Genomic DNA, 21,388 nt, shown 5'->3' with positions numbered 1-21,388 from the left:
AGAAAGCACTGCGTAAAGCGAGAGCAGCATACTACTCTTCATTAATAGATGAGAATAAGAATAATGCAAGATTTCTTTTCAGCACTGTAGCCAGGCTGACAGAGAGCCACAGCTCGACTGAGCCTTCTATTCCCATAGCACTCAGTAGTAATGATTTTATGTGCTTTTTTAACGATAAAATTGTTACTCTTAGAAACAAAATCAATGACCTCTTGCCTTTGACCAGTATAGTGTTATCAACAGCTCCCGGAAACGTAAGTTCTAATAATATTACACTAGATAGTAAACTAGAATGCTTTTCAGCCATAAACCTTGAACAATTAAATTCAATGATTCTCTCTTCTAAACCATCAACGTGTATCTTAGACCCGATTCCAACTAAGCTGTTAAAAGAAGTTTTTCCATTAATTAGCACTTCTTTATTAAATATTATGAATATGTCTTTATTATCAGGCTATGTTCCAAAATCATTCAAAGTAGCAGTGATAAAACCGCTTCTTAAAAAGCACAACCTCGATCCAGAGGTTTTAGCCAACTATAGACCTATTTCTAATCTTCCGTTCCTCTCAAAAATTCTTGAGAAAGCAGTCGCAAAACAGCTGTGTGATTACTTAAGAAACTATGATTTATTTGAAGATTTTCAGTCTGGCTTTAGAACACAACATAGCACAGAGACAGCTCTGGTTAAAGTCACAAATGACATTCTAATAGCCTCTGACAAGGGACTTGTCTCTATTCTTGTCTTACTCGATCTTAGTGCTGCATTTGATACTATCGACCATGATATCCTATTGCAAAGACTAGAGCACTTAGTTGGCATACAGGGAACTGCTTTAGGCTGGTTTAGGTCTTATCTATCTGAACGCTCTCAGTTTGTACGTGTCAACGATGAATCTTCCATGCAAACCAAAGTTAGCCATGGAGTGCCACAGGGCTCAGTGCTTGGACCTATTTTGTTCACCCTATATATGCTTCCGTTAGGCAATATTATAAGGAATCATTCTGTAAACTTTCATTGTTATGCGGATGATACTCAACTATATTTATCAATCAAGCCTGATGAAATTAATCATCTAAATAAAATTCAAGACTGCCTCAAGGACTTAAAAACGTGGATGACCTTAAATTTTTTGATGTTAAACACGACCAAAACTGAAGTTATTGTACTTGGCCCGAAGAATCTACGAAACAAATTATCTAAAGATATATTAACTATGGATGGCATTAATTTGGCCTCCAGTGAGACTGTAAGGAATCTTGGTGTTATATTTGATCAGGATTTATCCTTTAACGCCCACATAAAATCAATTTCAAGGACCGCCTACTTCCATCTACGTAACATTGCAAAAATCAGGCATATCTTGCCTCAAAACGATGCAGAGAAACTAGTCCATGCATTTGTTACTTCAAGGCTGGATTATTGTAACTCCTTATTATCAGGGTGTACCAAGAAGTCAGTCAAGTCGCTTCAGCTGATTCAAAATGCTGCAGCTCGTGTACTAACCAGAGTTAGGAAAAGGGACCACATTACTCCTGTTCTGGCTGCCTTACACTGGCTCCCTATAGAACACAGGATAGAATTTAAAATTCTTCTTCTCGCCTACAAAGCCCTTAATGGGCAGGCGCCATCTTACCTTAAAGAACTCATTATACCCTATTGTCCTACTAGGGCATTGCGTTCCAAGAATGCAGGGTTGTTGGTTGTTCCTAGAGTCTCTAAAAGTACAATGGGAGCCAGAGCCTTTTCTTATCAAGCTCCACTTTTGTGGAATCAGCTTCCAGTTTGTGTTCGGACGGCAGACACCCTATCCGTTTTTAAGAGTGCGCTTAAGACTTTCCTTTTTGATAAAGCTTATAGTTAGGGCTGATTAGATTCAGCCCCTAGTTTTGCTGATATAGGCTTAGTTTGTCGGGGGACATCTTACTTCTTCCTTCTCTCTGTCTATACCTGTGTACTCTCATGTTCCGATTAACCCAGCTTCCCCAAATTTCTTTCTTTTTGGTGTCTATATACGCCGGGATCCGGAGTCATGGATGATCCTGCGGTCCTGTGTCATGGATTGCGAGTCCTGGATCTTGAGTCGTGGCTGCGGTCCTGGATCATAAGTCCTGGATGGATATCCTCGTGGATTCATCTTCTTATTATACACACATGCATTTCAAAACATTTGGACTACCTATGTTGCAAATGTATTATCTTTTCAATTTACACACGGCATCTATTGCACGTCTGTCCGTCCTGGGAGAGGGATCCCTCCTCTGTTGCTCTCCCTGAGGTTTCTCCCATTTTTCCCTTTAAACTGTGGGGTTTTCTCTGGAAGTTTTTCCTTGTACGATGTGAGGGTCTAAGGACAGAGGGTGTCGTATTGTCATACTGATATTTTGTACAAACTGTGAAGTCCACTGAGACAAATGTAACATTTGTGATATTGGGCTATATAAATAAACATTGATTGATTGATTGATTGAAGTTGTGAGAAAACCGTGTTGCATAGTGAGCATTGTGTTGCCAAGGCAAGAAATCTTAAAACTGTCAAATAGATGTCTTCACGGCTGGACTGTTAGCACACATGTGACGTTTGAGCACTTTTTGACAATTTTCATAGGAGCTATAGAATATCGTGTTTTACGGTGAGGGATTCGTAGCCATGGTAACAGCTTTTGAGGAAAACTCACTAATGGCACATAGACATGTTGAAGGCTGGACCATTAACCATTATCTGAAGTCTGCTGCTCTGAGCATGTCAGTTGGAGTTATGACATCATCGTGTTCCATGACATAGACGTTTATATTTGAGATAACGACGTGTCCAGAGATCAAAGGTAATCAGTGAGAGGAGAGCCTTTTCATTGTTCTGAATGAGAGATAAACCTCTTACATGTGAACGTTTTGTTGAAGAACCGTAACAGATATCGGTGAGATTTCAACGCGTGAAGCATCTGTAGGAAGTTGAGCATCTGAAGTGTGCTTTTTGTGTACCTTCGAGTCGAGTTAATAATGTGGCCTTTTTGGCAGATTAACAAAAGGTGTGCGGCTAATGCTGAGAGTAAAGAGGCATTTTGTTGAATTATTTTTTGCTTAAATTCTTTTCATTTTTCAAGCTACGAGATGTTTTCCTACATTTGTCATGACAAATTATGTCTCAGGAGTGTAGGGTTTGGGAATTATGGCAGGTTTAAAAAAATATATAAAGGCGAATTTCAAGCTGTCCTCCACTCTAGCTTTGAGATCACACACCTTAACGAGCTGCTGTTAAAATCTGAAGAAGGCCTCTTTACCAAGGTCTGAACAATGTTTAATATTTCTAAAAGTATGAATCAGATTTAAAAGTTGTTTAACATGAATAATGTCAGAAAGGTGTGTAACATTTTAAAGTTGGAATGGGGTTTCTGAGTGAAAGTATGAAGGAACAGATGAAGATTTTTCAAGTCTGAAGAGTTTCTCCATTGACTTCAATGTTAAAAATGTGATGAATTATGGGATGTATCTCTGGAATTATGAAAGTTATGAATGAGAAAAGTAATAACCATCAATTCCCGACCGAGCTGAACGTTTTGATGTTTGAACGGAGTTTCTGCGATGTGGAATGTGGGAGAAGAAGAGGCGCAAAATAACCCGGCGGAATAATAAAGAATTTTGTGCGTCGAATAACAGATTAGTTGGAATGCTGCATCAGAATAAATTAGGGGTTCAATATCTTTCAAGGACACTTACCAAAGAAAGTTCTGCCGAGATAATTTCAACGCATCAGCTGCCCAACGCGCTATCAAACACAAGTACGGGCATGAGCAAAAAATAGGATTCAAGACCACAAACAGGCAAAAAAGGTTTTAGTCAAGCGTTTAATCCAAAAGGCAAAATAATACAGGCAAAGATTAAAAAAATGACAGACTGGAAGCAACGAAAAACAACCAACTGAGTTGATGGAAAAATAGTAATGCAGCAACAAAAAAAACAGCTAAAACTATAGCTTACTTTAGGAGAGTATCTTGGAGCACTTCGTGCTAGACAGGCAAGACGAACTGGCACTGACCAAGGCAACAGCAAAGACTAAATACACAGGAAAGGAGTAATGATTAGGGACAGCGGAGGCTCATTGAGGCCAGGCAGGTGATTAACAGGGAAGGAAAACACACCAGGGTATGACACGCGCGGGGGAAACATACTGGACCATGTTTATTCGCCTTTTCAACATGGATATAAGGCTCTCCTTCGCCCTCCCTTCGGCAAATCCGACCACATCTCACTGCTGCTGCTGCTGCTGCTGCTTGCTTACAGGCAGAAACCTAAACTGGACAGACCGATAACAAGGACAGTACAGCGATGGAGTGAGGAATCAGATTCAGCACTGCAGGATTGCTTTGCATTTACGGATTGGAGTGTGTTTGAGGACAACAACTTCAACACACACACACACGGACACGGTCATCTGCTACATTGGGAAGTGCATTGATGACGTGGTACCGAAGGTTTCAGTACGAACATTCCCTGATCAAAAGCCCTGGATAAACGGTGAGGTGCGTGGCAAGCTGAAAGTGAGCACTATCGCGCACAAAACTGGAGATTTGGACGATTACAGGAATTCTAGGTATGAACTCCGGAGAGCTATCAGCAGTGCAAAGAGATACAACACAGTCTCACGGCATTTCGTGTTATAGTCACAAAATTAATCAATTGATTCGTGTTCACCAACATGATTTCCCCATTTTTTTCGTGTCACACAGAACAATTTTAAAAGTTATGTAAATAATAACAAATTAGAAGGAAAAAGAGATTAAAAAAAATACAGATTTCAGTATTCTGACACAGAACGATTTTAGAAGCAATGTATTTATATTGGTAGTATGTTTCGTGCCTGCACCAAATAATAACAAATTAGAAGGAAAGAAATATTTTAAAAATACAGATTTCAGTTTTCTGAGGCTCCGGGCCCCATTTTTTTTCCTAGCGGACGGCAAAAAAACACCGACATTATACTATTTAAAATAAAAGGGTTAGGGTTAGGCTTAGGGTAAGATATTGAGTAAGAAAATGTTTTTATGAACAACACAGCTTCCGGTCTTCCAAGACCCGACTGGACAGAAAGACGTGGTGCAGGCACGAAACATACTACCAATAGAAATACATTGCTTTTAAAATCGTTCTGTGTGACACGAAAAAAATGCTAAAATCGTGTTGGTGAACACGAATCAATACAGTAGATTCAATTAATTTTGTGACTATAACACGAAATGCCGTGAGACTGGGTTGAGAGACAATACAAAGACAAGGTGGAATCTGACTTCAAAGGCTGTAACACCTGGAACATGTGGGCGGGACTAAGAACAATGACAGACTACAAAGGAGCAGCGGGGGGTGCTGTGGGAGTGTCTGCATGCGTTTCTCTCCCAGATGAGCTGAACTGTTTTTTTGCACGATTTGAGAGCAGCCAGGCTGTGGAGGCACAGAAGGATCATGAGCCCTTCCCTTTTGTTTTAAACAGGGCAGATGTGTGCAAATCCTTTAAAAGGGTTAACCCACACAAGGCTCCTGGACCTGATGGCATCCCTGGCCGTGTTCTCAGGGCGTGTGCAGTTCAGATGGCAGAGGTGTTCACAGACATCTTCATCAGGTCCCTGCTGCAGTCTGTAGTCCCCACATGTTTTAAACACTCCATTATCGTTCCTGTCCCCAAAAAGACAAAAATCACCAGCCTCAACAACTACCGCCCAGTAGCACTCACCTCCATCATAATGAAGCGCTTTGAGCGGTTAATCAAAACCTTCATCACCTCCTCCCTCCCTGAATCTCTGGACTCCCTGCAGTTTGCCTACAGAGCAAACAGCTCCTCCATAGCCCTCACCATCCACACTGCCCTCTCACACCTTGACCAGAGGAACACATATGTGAGAATGCTGTTCATTGATTACAGTTCAGCCTTCAACACCATTATGCCCTCCAAGCTGGTCATCAAGCTCAGAGACCTCGGGCTCAACAGCACCCTCTGTGACTGGATCCTGAACTTCCTGACGGGCAGACCCCAGGCAGTGCGGGTGGGAAACATCACATCCTCCACCCTGATCCTCAACACCGGAGCCCCTCAAGGCTGCATTCTCAGCCCTCTCCTCTACTCCCTATTCACACAAGACTGCGTGGCCAGTGCACACACAGCTCCAACACCATCGTGAAGTTTGCTGACGACACAACCGTCATCGGCCAAATCACCGACGGCGACGAGACCTGACATCTTGGTGCCAGGATAACCTCCAACCTCCATCTCAACGTCAGCAAAACCAAGGAGCTGATTGATACAGGAAGCAGCAGAGAGAGGGACACGCCCCCATCGCCATCAATGGGACTACGGTGGAGAGAGTCAGCAGCTTCAGGTTCCTCTGTGTCCACATCACTGAGGACCTGAGATGGACTCTTCACACCACCACCACCACCAAAAAAGCTCGACAGCGGCTCTTCTTCCTCCGCAGGCTGAGGAGATTCAACATGGACTCCAGGATACTCTGCAATTTCTACAGGTGCACCATAGAGAGTATCCTAACGGGCTGCATCACGGCCTGGTACGGCAGCTGCACCAACCTCAATTGTAAGGCTTTACAGAGGGTGGTGAAAACTGCACAGAACATCGCCAGGACGGAGCTGCCATCCATGGGGGACCTTTACTCCCAGCGACTCAGGAAGAAATCCCTCCGGATTATAAAAGACCTCCATCACTTCAGCCACAAACTGTTCTGTCTGCTGCCGTCTGGCAGGCGATACCGCAGCATCCGGACTAAAACCACCAGATTCAGAGACAGTTTCATCCCACAGGCAATAAGACTGTTAAACACCTGAACAGTTGAAACAACATCCCTAATATTCATCTGGCTGCTACTTACAAATTATTTTAAAATTATTTATCTATTTACCTATATCCCATTTCAATAACTTGCATATACTCTTATTGCACTATTTCACTTTTTTAAAACTATTTTTCTTTTTGTATTACTATTTACTTACACTATATTTTTTCTGTTTATCTGTGTTTTGTGTTGCTCTGTTGGAGAAGCCTGTGACACAAGATTTTCATCGGCATAACTACACTGTAGCTATGTTCGTATGACTAAATAAAGAACCTTGAACCTTGAACAATTGTGCTGTCTGACACCTCAGGAGGGGGAAGCAGGGAACCATCCACGCTATGTACAGTAATGATGGGACGCTGTTGACCTCAACTGATGGAATGTTAGGGCGTTGGAAGGAACACTTTGAGGAACTCCTGAACCCGACAACTCTGCCCTCTATGGTAGAGGCAGAGCTGGAGTATGACGGGGGTCGGGGGATCAACACCAATCTCCCGGGAGGAGGTCAGTGAGGTTGTCAAACAACTCCACAGTGGCAAAGCCCCAGGGGTGGATGAGATCTTCCCAGAAATGCTGAAAGCTCTGGGTCTTGAGGGACTGTCATGGTTGACACGTCCCATCAACGTTGCGTGGAAGTCGGAAACAGTACCGAAGGAGTGGCAGACCGGGGTGGTGGTTCCCCTTTTCAAAAAGGGGGGTCAGAGGGTGTTTGCCAATTATAGAAGCATCACACTACTCAGCCTTCCCGGGAAAGTTTACTCAAAGGTACTTGAAAGGAGGGTCAGGCCGATTGTCGAGCCTCAGATTGAGGAGGAACAATGCGGATTCCGTCCTGGAAAGACGGATCAGCTTTTTACTCTCTCAAGGATCCTGGAGGGGGCCTGGGAGTACGCGTATCCGCTCTACATGTGTTTTGTAGATTTGGAGAAGGCGTATGACCGGGTTCCCAGGGAGTTACTGTGGGAGGTGCTCCAGGAGTATGGGGTGAGGGGGTCTCTACTCAGGGCCATCCAATCTCTGTACTCCCAAAGCGTGAGCTGTGTCCGGGTCCTCGGCAGTAAGTCGGACCCATTTCCGGTGAGGGTTGGCCTCCGCCAGGGCTGCGCTTTGTCACCAATCCTGTTTGTAATATTCATGACGGGATTTCGAGGCGTAGTCGTGGGGGAGGGGAACTGCAGTTCGGTGGACTAAGGATTGCACCACTGCTTTTTGCAGATGATGTGGTTCTAATGGCTTCATCGGTCTGCAACCTTCAGCACTCACTGGATCGGTTCGCAACCGAGTGTGAAGCGGCTGGGATGAGGATCAGCACCTCCAAATCTGAGGCCTAGGTTCTCGGCAGGAAACCGATGGACTGTCCACTCCAAGTGGGGAATGAGTCCTTACCGCAAGTGAAGGAGTTCAAGTATCTCGGGGTCTTGTTCTCGAGTGAGGGAACAATGGAGCAAGAGATGGGCCGGAGAATCGGAGCAGCGGGAGCGGTACTGCAGTCGCTTTACCGCACCGTTGTGATGAAAAGAGAGCTGAGCCAGAAGGCAAAGCTCTCTGTCTACCGCGCCATTTTCGTTCCTACCCTCACCTATGGTCATGAAGGATGGGTCATGACCGAAAGAACGAGATCATGGATACAGGCGGCCGAGATGGGTTTTCTCCGCAGGGTGGCTGGTGTCTCCCTTAAGGATAAGGTGAGAAGTTCAGTCATCCAGGAGGGACTCGGAGTTGAACCGCTCCTCCTTTGCGTCAAAAGGAGCCAGTTGAGGTGGTTCGGGCACCTAGTAAGGATGCCACCTGGGCGCCTCCCTAGGGAGGTGTTCTAGGCACGTCCAGCTGGGAAGAGGCCGAGGGCTAGACCTAGGACCAGGTGGAGGGATTATATCTCTTCACTGGCCAGGGAGCGCCTTGGAATCCCCCAGTCAGAGCTGGTTGATGTGGCCAGGGATAGGAAAGTTTGGGGCTCTCTACTGGAACTGCTACCTCCGCGACCCGAACACGGATAAGCGGGAGAAGATGGATGGATGGATTTACCATTGTTGGACGACCACTCTGAATCCTGAGCTCAGTTTATCACTTTATGATAAATTACTGTGATATTTCTATGGCATTTCTTTATGATCAACCATACAATTACTTTAAAAAATATTTTTAAGGCATAACATGTTTTTATTATTTGATTAATTATGTACTTCTATTTTATTTTACTGTACATTTATTTTAATAAACTATTATAGTATGACCTTTTATGAAATGTTTCAGTAGTGAGATGGCCGTACAGCATTTGGATGGTAAATGCTTTGAGCCCTGTTCCCTTTATTCTATGTTGTCCATAGGCAAGATACTTAACCCCCATACTGTACATAATGACATATTAACTTTTTAAGATTACATTTTATGACTTACACTGCTATAGCTTTTAACAACATACTTTGATATTTAACGAGACTTACTTTATGACATACTGAACAATGACTTTGTACGCCCCTGGCCCTATTTGGCCGGATGTTCTCTTTCTGGCTAAATTAAAGATACTTTAGACATAACAGAGATCACCAAATAAACAGAAAGTCATTTTCAGCATACACATGACAAAACACAAAACTCAGACTGCAGACAGATATCAAGCTTTCAGATGGTTTGAGTTTGAACAGTGTGTGGTTCTCCCCCCATGTTGGAAGCCGATAAGGCTCACAGGGCATACTGTATATGTGCTTGTTGCCAACAACATACTAAAGGCATCTATCTCTGTCTCCTCAAAGCTATGGTGTTTTACAAACCTTTGTTTGATCTACTGTACATGCAGTGGTTTTGAACTACATTTATTTTACTGACAAAAATCCCTTTGCAAAGACTAAAACCAATGTTTTCTGTGAATCCTGACGAAGAGTAATACTCTCTGGCAAATAACTTAATTGATCTCCCAAAACGTTTTAAACAGATAAATGAGCTAGGGTGTTTCTCAAACCGTTATCATGGGAACTGTAGTTTGAATCCCACATTGGCCATGCTAGTGGTGTAAAAAATATATTTTATTCAACATTGTTTGAACGTATCACAGCGTATCAGCTTGTTCCAGCTTGAAGTGACCTATTTTAATGCAATACTTTTTAATTGGCTGCTTCATTTCATGAAATGGAAATACTCTACTTGTCCTTTTTGTTTTTTGAAACCTTGCACATCGGGAGAATATTGAAATAAAACATTAACTTTTAAATTGTTAGCAGTCTTTAAAGATTCACATCTTCGGGAGGAATACATTTGCTTGGTATTGTTGCAAAAGGGTAGGAAAGTAGGAAAGCATACAGTTTTCATGGGATTTGTTGATAATAAGAAAAACATAGAATCACGCCTGCCTTATCTGTTGATGCCAGTGTGGTGAGTTTTATCAAAACACATCCTGTTTGTTTACACTGAAAAGTTATACATAATGTACTCTACTTTGACCTGTGTAGCCCTGCTTGATCATGGCCCAGTGGATACACATGTCCCAGATGATCCAACGCCTGTCTGATGACACGGTCAACAACCTCTATCCCCCAACCGCCTTTCCCATTGAAGTCAGACATTTTTTAGCTGAATGGATTGAGAGCCAAAGATGGTATGACACAAACACATGTGCACACACTTTATAAAGTAACATGAACATGCTTGCAGATGTACACAATATTCATGCGTATGCTTAATGTTTCTTTCTTAGTCTGTGGCCTTGTGTTTGTGGTTTGTGTGGATCTATATGCATTTGTGTGTGTGTGTGTGTGTGTGTGTGTGTGTGTGTGTGTGTGTGTGTGTGTGTGTGTGTGTGTGTGTGTGTGTGTGTGTGTGTGTGTGTGTGTGTGTGTGTGTGTGTGTGTGTGTGTGTGTGTGTGTGTGTGTGTGTGTGTGTGTGTGTGTGTGTGTGTGTGTGTGTGTGTGTTCTTCTCCCAGGGACGACTTTGCACTGGAACAGGTGGAGCTGGAGAGCCAGGCTCAGACTCTATTGGACCAGACCATCAGCATGCTGCAATCCATTTCGCAGCAGAATGCCAACGTGGTGGACAGATTGAAGTTGATGCAGATCAGCAGGAACATGGTAGGGGAACAGAAACCCTCAATAACACAGTGTTAGTCTCCATGCTGTTTGCAATCTAGATTGAATGCAGTTGTGGTCTACATTCTTCACATGTCTAATTCTGAGTAGATGCCAGTGGTTGCAGCAGATTTGTGTCGCTCATATGGCTGAAACCACAAAGATGGTGTCATATGTAGGGGAATACTGTGTTTGTTGGGTAGAAATCGTTACAGATGCCCACAACATTCTTTAAATAGTTCTTGTAAACATAAAAACCCACGTACTGCACACTATACTGACAAGATAGCTAAGGGGGAAAAAAGGTTTTGTCAGTGACATTACCTGAATACTAGTACCCACACAGTGGTATTTTGGATTGTTTTTAAGGATTTGTAATATGCTTGCTTTACAGACCATGCTTAATCAGCAGCCTCTACAATTTGCAGTAATGGTCAAAGAAATCCTGACAAAGGAGAGGGCTCTGCTCGGCACGGTAAGATCTTTCAAATAAGAAATACGCTCTGTGTTTAGTTTAACTACAGCCCTCTTCTTAGTGTGTGAAAGGCAAACTACTACAAACTATTTTACAGCCTTCTTTCAAGACATTTTCAAGGGAAATGTGTGCATTTTAGTATGCAAGTAACAGTCACCAGTTGGAAATGTCTCTTTAGTGTTTATTGTTCTGTTCTGAGATTCGTGAAAATAACGATTAATCTGTTTTTGAAATCAATTCCACTTTTAATTTAATATAACTATTGGAAGCATCATTTTGTTAAATCGTTCTGATCCCACAAACAATACTGTATGTGTATTAAGTGCACTTCTATGTTTCTAGCTTCCTCAGACGCCCAGCAGTACTCCACAGTACCAACAGCACCAGAATAGAGAGAAATCGTTTCCCAGCATGCAGGATGTAGACTGCCTGGTTCTAAAGGTGCTGGAGGTCCAGGACATTCGGCAGAAGATGCACCAGCTGCAAGAAGAGCTCAACTGGGAAAGGCAGAACTTTGAAGGTTTACAAGGTGAGAGACACAAACACTGAACACAGAGATTCTCTTTAGTAACGCCCTTCTTCATCTTCGCGTAATGCATGGTTGCATTTATTTGTTTGTCTGCTTTTTAATTTCTGTTTGTTTGGACTCAACATATGATGTTATTGATTGTTTGCAAAGGGCCGATCCAACAGAATGGAATGGATCCCAAGAATTCAGAAATCCAGAAACTCCAGAATCACATCCAACAGCTGGAGTACAACGTGAAAGCACTGGCCACGGTGAGTTTGGAAATGGCTTCAGACTTTTTCTTAGGGATATTGCTTGATTATTATTTCAGTCTGAGGCTACTTATCTTTCTAAAATAGATTCATTGATGTCTTTTGTCTATTTTATGAAAGAATACTGATTATACTGAGGTGTCAAATGTGTGTATATTCTGACCAGTATAGTATAATATTTGCAGATTTACTTTGTGTTTGTTTTCAAATTTACATTTGGAGATTTTAAAAGGTTCAGTTTCATACGTTTATTAGAATATAAATGTAACAGTTGATGCATAAATGCAGTCTTGGATAGGTGTATTTACTATGTCTGTGTTTGTATGCATGATGTGTTTGTATGCATGAATCAATGTGTTTGCCCATGTGCGAAAGTGTAATGTGTTTGGATGTGGGTTGTTGTAGAAGCGTTTCCAGCTGCTGAAGGAGTGTGTGGACTGTTTGGATCAATGTCAGACCCGACTGATCAGCAGGCTGAAGGCATGGCAGTGGGAACAGCACAAGGCAACCATCGGACATCCTTTTGACGAGAACCTCCACCCTCTGCAGACCTGGTGAGGCTCACCCCACTGGGAAAATACCAACCAGTTTGATAATTTTTGGTTTTACGCTTTAAAACATCATATCCTTTGGGAAACACATCATGGGGGAAATACTGTAGGTTGTGACAATCATATGAGTTTACGTTTTTGTGTTTGTTCTTTCTTTATTGCTCCCTGACTATCTTTTAACTTTTTATCTGTTAGGTGTGAGCAGCTGCTTGGCGTGAATGGGAAGCTGAGACAGGAGTTAATGCTGATAGGGGAACCAATCCCAGAGCTCCAGGAGAGGCTGGGGAAACTTCTGCAGGTTCTGATCCAAAGGTAGCTCAGTCACATGGCTTTCTTTTTTTATATATTTATATTTCCTTTTACATTGGAGAACTATGAAGAAAGTACATTTACTTATCTTAAAATGTTCCCTTGCTTTTTACTCTACTTTTAACACTTGTTTCCAAACAGGAAGCATTTTTCCTCACTCCTTTAACTGATTTCTCTTTCAGCTCTCTCATGGTGGAAAAGCAGCCGCCTCAGGTCATTAAGACCCAGTCAAAGTTTTGTACAACAGTGCGATATTTGCTGGGGGAAAAAGTTGCTTCTGGGAAGCCTGTTGTGCTGAAGGCGCAGATCATGAATGAAATGCAGGCCAGGAATCTGGGCAGTGTACCCGGGTGAGTCAAAATGTACACAACATGGAAGACTGCACACTGCAAACAGATCTTCTATACCTCTGCTATCTTTAACAAATATTTGATTTATAATAATATAATATCATTTCAGAATGGGTTCTATTAATGAATGGACATTGACACTCTTTGTTTTGTTACCTGCAGCGATAATGTTGGGGAACTGATCAACAATACAGCCATCCTGGAACACAACGCAGTCAGCAAGAGCACGTGTGCCACCTTCAGGAACATGGTATTATTCAATCCTAATTTCTCAGCCTAGATTAGATCATTGTTTATTTGTCAGGAAATTCAAACCCTCATTTTGCTTCAACAGTCCATCAAGAAGATCAAGAGGGCCGACAGAAGGGGATCGGAGTCTGTGACAGAGGAGAAATTTGCTCTCCTTTTCTCGGCAGAGATCACCATCACAGGCTGTGAGACTCCCTACAGGATACAGGTTTGACATATCAATTGTTCTGTCGGTTTTAAACTGTTCTATATGTCCTGTTTCTCTTCGAAAGTATGGGATTTGGGCCTTTAGATAATCATGCTTTTTCCTGTTTGAAATTCCATTTAACATTTGGCATCCAATTTTCTGGCATGTCATTTGTCAGCAGACACACATTAAAGCAGTGATACAATGAGCTGACAACAATAATGTCATAAAACTAACAACTGGCATTGATTTTAGATGATCTCACTGCCGGTGGTAGTCATTGTCCATGGTAGTCAAGACAACAACGCTCTGGCCACCATCATATGGGACTGTGCTTTTTCCGAATCAGTAAGTGTAAAATGTGTAATTTATTTTTATTGCTTTTATGTCCCTTCACTTTATTCTCGGTTATTTAGTCCCTGACATCAATGTAAATGAATATGAGTGTTCTCGCCTTGTCAGCCTCTTTGTTATTGTCATCAGGACAGAGTGCCGTTCATGGTGCCGGAGCGCGTGCCCTGGAGGATGATGTACAGCACTCTCAACAGTAAATTCACCTCTGAGGTCCAGACCAACCACAATCTGGACCATTACAACCAGCACTTCTTGGCCCAGAAGATATTTGACAAGCCTGATTTTGCCGAAGACTTCAGCAACATTTTGGTTTCCTGGGGCCAGTTCAATAAGGTAAACGCAGGTGTATGTCCTCTTGCACAGACATACAGGCTCACACACACTGACATCTCATGATGCAGTTTCAATCTCACAGGAGGTGCTCCCGGGCCGAACATTCACCTTCTGGCAGTGGTTTGAAGGAGTGATGGACCTGAGCAAGAAGCACCTAAAGACCTACTGGAGCGAAGGGTGATGACACCTCCCTTGCTGTTTAGATATTTAGATATTAGATAGTATCAACCTGCTACAGTCTGTTAATATTTACAAGTGTGTGTTCCACTAGGCTCATATTTGGCTTCATTGGGAAGCAGCATCTACACCTGATTCTCAAAGACAGGCCCAACGGGACCTTCTTGCTTCGCTTTAGTGACTCTGAGATCGGAGGCATCACCATTGCATATGTGTCTGCTACTGAGAGTAAGTTTCTGTTTGGGCTGTCATTATGCTAAGGTGCACACTGTAAATAAAGTGTTGGCATACATACAGTATGTCCTTTATATATTTTATTTTAGTATTTGATTCTTTCAAACCCTCCCTTATTTTGTGGTCGGTCCTCCGGAACTCTCCTAAATCCTGGATCAAAACAGATCGGACATTGATTTTAGACTCTTACCATACATTTGGACCTAATTTCTTCTAGATGGGGGACAGAAAATCCAGAACATCCAGCCCTTCACCAAGAGAGATCTTGATATCCGTAACCTTGGTGACCGCATCCGGGACATCAACGACATAACATACTTGTATCCTGCATTTCCTAAAGATGAAGTATTCAAAAGATTCTACTCAGGTAATGGTCTTCATGCACACATCAGGTGTTTATTCTTCAGCTTAAGTGAGAGGTATAACTGATTGTTTTTTCCTGCTAACAGAGCCTCGAGCCTCACCCCCCGGGGGCTACATCCCTGTGTCTCTCCAGACTAGAGTTGGCACGTAAGGGACTATTTTATAAGTTAACCATATCATTTGATGCACTTAGAGTAAAATGGCTGTAAGGTCACTTGTTTGTGTGTGCAGAGAGGGCAGAGAGGGCAGCTCAGCCATCCCCCTGACTCCCAGTATGACTCCCATCGCTGTAAGCCCAGCAAGTAATATCTACCCTGTGTAAGTGGCACTTCTCTTTTCTTTCTCTCTTTCAATGTATTTACATATTACCGACTAACTTCCTCTCATTCATATTCCCTGGTTTTAAATTATTTTCATTTTAAGGAGTTTTAGGAGTTGATGTCTTCCATTTAAATATTTTAGTGATGTCTGTGAATGTTATGTTGCAAGAGTAGGTGGTAAACTTGCTTCTTTATGTAATTTGTTCTTGTGCTTGTGTTTTGGTCATTTGTCTCATTATGTACTTATCTTACATATTAGTTATGCAACACCATCTACCATAAAGTCTCATGGAAAAGAAAATACTTTGCAAATACTAGTCCTTTGATTAAGTGACTGAAGGAACCTTTTCCAATTGGCCATAGTTAGCGTACTGTTAATGATAACAGTTATTATTGATTGTTAAAAGCACTTTTTTTAACCTATTTTTTTCAGGAATCAGTTCCAGCAGCCTTTAGGCCAGCAGGAGCAAGACATGGAAGGTGGACCTAGTGGGGAGTTCTCTGGCTTCAATGAGTAAGTAGGTTTTAATTTTTCCGTCTATGCATACAATCTATTTCTATGTTGCTTTTACAGTGTTTAATGGTCATAATGTGTGTATTTCTGTCTTCTAGTCAGGCATCTGCCAATATGGAAATAGATTTCGAAAGTCTTTTAGAGAATCTGCCGGAATGAGGATTTCCCAGTGTTTTTGGAGTGCAAAGCAGACATTAGGAAGAGACCAGGGCCAAACTCGTCTGTCTCACCTTCAAATGAAAAAAAGGGCATTCTGACTTTCTTCCTCCCTATCATCCTCCAGATAAATCCAACCTTTGAGTAAAAATGTATGAGATATCTCTGTAATAGAACTTGTTGAGCTGATGCTACGTGACAGCAGGAAATCCTTTTATGGACAAAGTCAAACGGAGAACTAAGGAACAGAAAGAATCGTCGCTGTCCGCTGGCTCTTCTTTTTGTACACCTATACATTGGTGGTTTTGGGATGTTGTTGATTGCATCAGTGGACATCAGTATGTGTGTTTTTAGCCATGATGAGGCAAGTATTTCCCTCTTGTATATAACCCTTCCTAAGCCTCAGCTCAAGAATGCTATAATGTTATACACCCCTCCTACAGTATGCATGGTAAGGATTTCCTAACTTAGACAATGTTATTAAGCCTAACGTGTTTTATGATATAGTAAAGATAAGTTACATTAAAGGGACAATAAGCTTTTCCATAACCATGCACTGTGAAACTATACAACATTGATGGACACTTACAATTCACTTATAAATAGCAGAAGTGGCAGTGTTGATGGTGGTGGGAGATGTTTATATTATATCTGCCTTCTTAAATACTCTATAATGTCTATTTTCGTCACTATCAGCCAATAATGCATGACCTTGTGTGCAAACAAATGATTGGTATCTGTCTACAGTCTTTGGAGTGATACAAATCATAAATAAATGACCAGTGTATGTCCAGACCTTTATTCCGATGCAAATTCTCGAATTAGATGTTATTTTATGTCTTATGTGACATTTGAATGTTTCTTGGTGTTGGAGAGTAAACACATGTTTGCTCATGGGATACAGAATAAAGTGATTAGCATTGCAGTTAATATGATGCATTGCAGGGTGAAGAACAATATTAGTCTGAAAGAGGAAGCCGTTTCTTTACTTTGTGGGAACTTTAAATCCTAATGTGTTCTCATATTAGCAGCCTTTATCCGCAGCAGAATGTACGTCAAATCCATCTTCCTCATAAACCAACTTTTGGATTTCAAAGTCAATGTTGTGCACGTGTTGCTATAATGATGTGTTTGAAGTACAGTGTTGCATGTTTGTTTTCCAGAGGAGAACCCTTTTATCTTTAGATTTACTTTTAGATGAATAGTTTTGGAGCTACTACTATAATCTATTTACATGTTTAATTGTGTGACCAATAAAGTATCAGTGTTTCTCAATAAAGAAACTTGTGAAATATATTTGCAATAACTCAGTTATCTCCATTAAGCAAAACGTTACTGATATCACAGCTGTGTTGCACTTATTGATGCCCTGCTGATAGAGGAATATGTCCTAGAAGTGGTTTCAGGCTGATTCTTAACTTTAACTGCCCCGTACTATCACACAAATAGCCTTATCTTATTGGGAAATGTTTGAGTTAATAAAATGTGTTACTTTGTTAAGTTCTCAGAAGCAACAAATGTCAAATATGACGATTGTTGCCTACATCTAAGATTATATTTTCTTCATATATCATCTATTTAAAGCACATAGAAAATATTGTCAATCTTAAATAAAAACAGACAAAGAAATGATTGGAAACATAAGAATTTTCTGATTTTTTTGACATATAAAAATGATAAATCAATGGCACTGTGATCGGGAAGGTGTGCCTGCTACCAAAAAGGCTGTCCATTCAGTGAAAGCATATTGGTGTATGACATAAACGGCATCACTTCCATAAGCCAAAGAGGAGACATTGCATTACTAGCATTGTATATTTCCTATCCATCCAGTTTCAACAATCATGAAATGATTTTAAAAAAGAAAGAAAACTTTACACTGTACATCACAAAGCTTTTCCATTAGAACAATAAATCTAATTTTAACATGTCACTAAAATGTAAATTCTAATCAACCACTGCCAGGGAAATCACACTGAAAAAAAAGGTTATGTAGAGGAAGCAGAAAGCAAATCAGCTTACATGTCTGGTTAAAATACTGCTCTGGGGAAATGTGTCAAAATGCTAACATATCTCAGTGACCTGTCCCCTTCCCTCCATCCCAGCAGTTAGATGTCCCCTCATTAGAGCAGAACAAGATGGCTGCCTTGTAAATAAAGGGAGGAGGTAGGGTGAATGAAGGAGGGATGGAAGAGAGAGGGGATGCCAGGCCAATGTAGAGCTTCAACTTCCAAGTCAGTTCTCTTCAGTCCATTGTATGAAAATAAAGGAGTACAGTTATCACACTACAAAACACACTAATGATTTCATCATCTTGCGGTGACCTTCTCTCTTCACCCAGATATCAGAGAGGGGCTTGTCCAATAAAACGATCTCACTCCGTAAGAGCCACCAAGCTGAGCGTAGAAAAGAGAAGGCACCAGGTGTTTGCCAACACCAGCAACAAGCCACCACACCTCATGCAATCTTTCATTTCTAACCTCGAATTGATGTAACAAAGACCCTCCAGTTGTGTCAAACAACACAATTCAACTAGAACAAACGCGTGTTCCTCATGACAGCTTGTCAGATTTGCTTGTATTGTTTTTCCATGGCAGACACGCAAAAGTAAAAGCAAACCAACTATCACACACCTATACATGAATCTGTGATAAGCCCTGCTCTAAAAGCAGAAAAGAATCATTTAAAAATGTAACCCAAAACAAATATTCTTAAAGTTATCTAAAGTAGTACAAACCTGCAGATTTCCCAATATAAGGCAATGGGTAACACATTTGGTGGCAATTATACCAGTGTTTGTAATGTAACCTAGCTGAAGACTGAGCTCAGAAACGACCAGGTAGCGTTATGTTTTGTGGTCATTTTAATGTAAATATGTGTGCATGCTTCACTCGATGAAACACAATCTCCAAACTGAATAAATGTGGCTTTCAGAATTGACTCAAAGGCATGATTTATTTGTATCTGATATAAAAAGAGGATCTCTCTAAACATGTTGAAATGATGCAGTATCAGAATGGAAAAGGCTGCATTTTCCCCTAAAATATGTTGTCATGCTTAAAAGAAAAAATCATGATACAGACAAAGGGATTTGGCAATGAAAAGTGAAAAATTAAAATGATCAATTAAAACAAGCACACACACATACTCATGCACAGAGATATGCATGCACACCCACCTTCTGTCTCAAACAATCACACACGTAAAACTAAAACTAAAAGCCAAATAAATACTGGTAAAGTACAATACGTACATGTAATTTATCCAAAGTTCATTAAACAAAATGGAGAGATCACACCGGATCAAAATGGAAAAGCATGCAGAAGTCCACTGCTCTACTGTAGCTTCACTCCTAGCAGACTACAAAATAGTGAAAAAAAACAAAAAGAGAAAGAAAGGGAAAGAAAAATAGCGAGAGAGGCCCCTGTCCTGAGCAGTTATAGCCACCTGGTCAGCCAGGAGAGACTGGATCCCCACACCATAGGGCGCAGGGTGCTTCCTTCAGTGGCAAGTCTTCTTCTAACCCTCCATCTTTGTCTTGCAGTCCAAAGGGGAAGAGGAGGAGGAGGAGGAGGAGGAGGAGGAGGATGAAAAGGAAGAGGAGGAAGGGTGGGTGGAGGTGAAATCAGGCGAGATTGTCAGGGCTTCGGGTTCTGCTTCACTGTAATTCAGTAGGTCCAGTTCTGGATGCAGAACAAGGATAACAAAGGTGTTTGGGATGCGTGTGAGCATGTGTGAAGGCGGGGAGGAGGTAAGTGCGTGGAAATGCTGAATGGGCTAAGGATGGACCGGGAACTGAGGGTGCAGATATTGGGGTGAGGGGTGAGGAGGTCAGAAAGCCAATCTTCTTCTCCAGGCTTATAGGGCCTGTGTCTTGAGCTCGATGGGATCCCCCCTGGTCTCCTGCTGGCCCTCAGCCTCTGGGGGCCGGATGCCCTTCAGTGTAGCGAGCCTTTCGGAGAGGTTGCGCACACGGGGGAAGAGGATGAAGTCGTACACCAGAGCACCCAAGGCAGCTCCAATCATAGGTCCAACCCAGTACACCTGCAATTAACAGCAAAGACAACATGTATTAATGTTTTTGTAGATGTCACATTAAGTGTATATGTGTAAGATTTACAGATCATCTTACCCAGTGGTTAACAAAGTTCCTGACCATGACAGCAGGGGCGAAGGACCTTGCTGGGTTCATTCCTGCTCCAGTGTAGTACATCTAAGTGAAAGACAGCAAGAGTAGTTTAGAGTTAGGACTTCTTGTGTGAAAGGATACAACAGTCCCATTCTTGGATGAACTCAGTGAGTCTCCCTGTTGGTGCTTACCCCGAGAAGATGGCCCAGGAGCACAGAGAAGCCGATGGCCAGGGCAGCAGAGCCCAGGCGTCCATTGCGCCTCTCATCAGTCACAGAAAAGACGCACACGACAAGCTGCAGGGTGAGGAACACCTCCATCGTGGTGGCCATGCCCAGGCTGATTCCTGGCTGCAGCTGAAAGACCAGAGGAATAAAAGGTAACATTTATGTGTGCATACATTAAAAATACTTATGTTCTTTGTTCCATCAGATACTATTACATTATTTTATACACATTATGATTGGTCGACCTTGTATTACATTTTCAGGCAGAATTGGCAAATATGTTCTGTGTACAAGCAATACTTAAATTGTCATAAATAATTAATTATCTTAATATTTAAGTGTATGTGAACATTTGTTTGTAAAGATTTGTAATACAGGAGTCAGAACCTATAATTAATGTGGTGTTACAGTGGCAGGTGATCGTACCGTGTTGAGGGCCAGGTTGCCCCTCATGTTGGTCGGGGTGACCCCGTAGAGCACGGCAGCACCGGCCAGTGCGCCGAGACACTGGGCCACGATGTAGAAGAAAGCGCGGAACAGCGACATCTGAGAGCCAATCAGGTAGGCAAAGGTAACAGCTGGGTTGATGTGTCCTCCACTGATGTGGCCGATGGACTGGATGAGGGTGGCAGCCGCCAGCCCAAAGCAAAAGGCAACATGAAGAACATTAAGGGGCCCCGTGGTCCAGCGGAGGGCTGCCCCCAGCCCAAAGAATACGAAGAACATGGTGCCATAGAACTCGGCAAATACAGCGCGCCAGAATGACATGGACCTGAACTCCCACAT

At 42.1% G+C, this 21,388-nt stretch overlaps 2 protein-coding genes across 4 annotated transcripts in view; one reads left to right on the top strand and one right to left on the bottom strand.

The window, feature by feature from the left end:
- stat6 (signal transducer and activator of transcription 6, interleukin-4 induced) overlaps nt 1-17,039 on the top strand; it is a 26,183-nt gene extending 9,144 nt beyond the window's left edge. For all 3 annotated transcript variants that reach the window (XM_079678086.1, XM_079678085.1, XM_079678084.1), the window contains 19 exons: nt 10,281-10,426; nt 10,753-10,897; nt 11,289-11,369; nt 11,712-11,898; nt 12,049-12,149; nt 12,555-12,703; nt 12,896-13,012; nt 13,192-13,359; nt 13,522-13,609; nt 13,694-13,816; nt 14,051-14,143; nt 14,279-14,482; nt 14,565-14,659; nt 14,754-14,887; nt 15,111-15,260; nt 15,343-15,403; nt 15,488-15,574; nt 16,010-16,090; nt 16,189-17,039. In XM_079678086.1, coding sequence (XP_079534212.1) covers nt 10,293-10,426; nt 10,753-10,897; nt 11,289-11,369; nt 11,712-11,898; nt 12,049-12,149; nt 12,555-12,703; nt 12,896-13,012; nt 13,192-13,359; nt 13,522-13,609; nt 13,694-13,816; nt 14,051-14,143; nt 14,279-14,482; nt 14,565-14,659; nt 14,754-14,887; nt 15,111-15,260; nt 15,343-15,403; nt 15,488-15,574; nt 16,010-16,090; nt 16,189-16,249 — 2,259 coding nt within the window. In that variant the 5' untranslated portion in view covers nt 10,281-10,292 and the 3' untranslated portion in view covers nt 16,250-17,039. The remainder of the gene's footprint in view (nt 1-10,280; nt 10,427-10,752; nt 10,898-11,288; nt 11,370-11,711; nt 11,899-12,048; nt 12,150-12,554; nt 12,704-12,895; nt 13,013-13,191; nt 13,360-13,521; nt 13,610-13,693; nt 13,817-14,050; nt 14,144-14,278; nt 14,483-14,564; nt 14,660-14,753; nt 14,888-15,110; nt 15,261-15,342; nt 15,404-15,487; nt 15,575-16,009; nt 16,091-16,188) is intronic.
- mipa (major intrinsic protein of lens fiber a) lies at nt 16,801-21,388 on the bottom strand (the record flags this gene model as incomplete). The annotated part of the gene is made up of 4 exons (XM_079678101.1): nt 16,801-20,290; nt 20,379-20,459; nt 20,567-20,731; nt 21,029-21,388. 4 exons carry the CDS (start codon nt 21,386-21,388, stop codon nt 20,105-20,107), a joined length of 792 nt encoding a protein of 263 aa, XP_079534227.1. The 3' UTR covers nt 16,801-20,104.

This window comes from Notothenia rossii (assembly GCF_949606895.1).
Source record: "Notothenia rossii genome assembly, chromosome: 4".
NCBI classification, from domain to species: Eukaryota; Metazoa; Chordata; class Actinopteri; order Perciformes; family Nototheniidae; genus Notothenia; species Notothenia rossii.
This window is presented reverse-complemented; position numbering and strand designations above follow the sequence as displayed.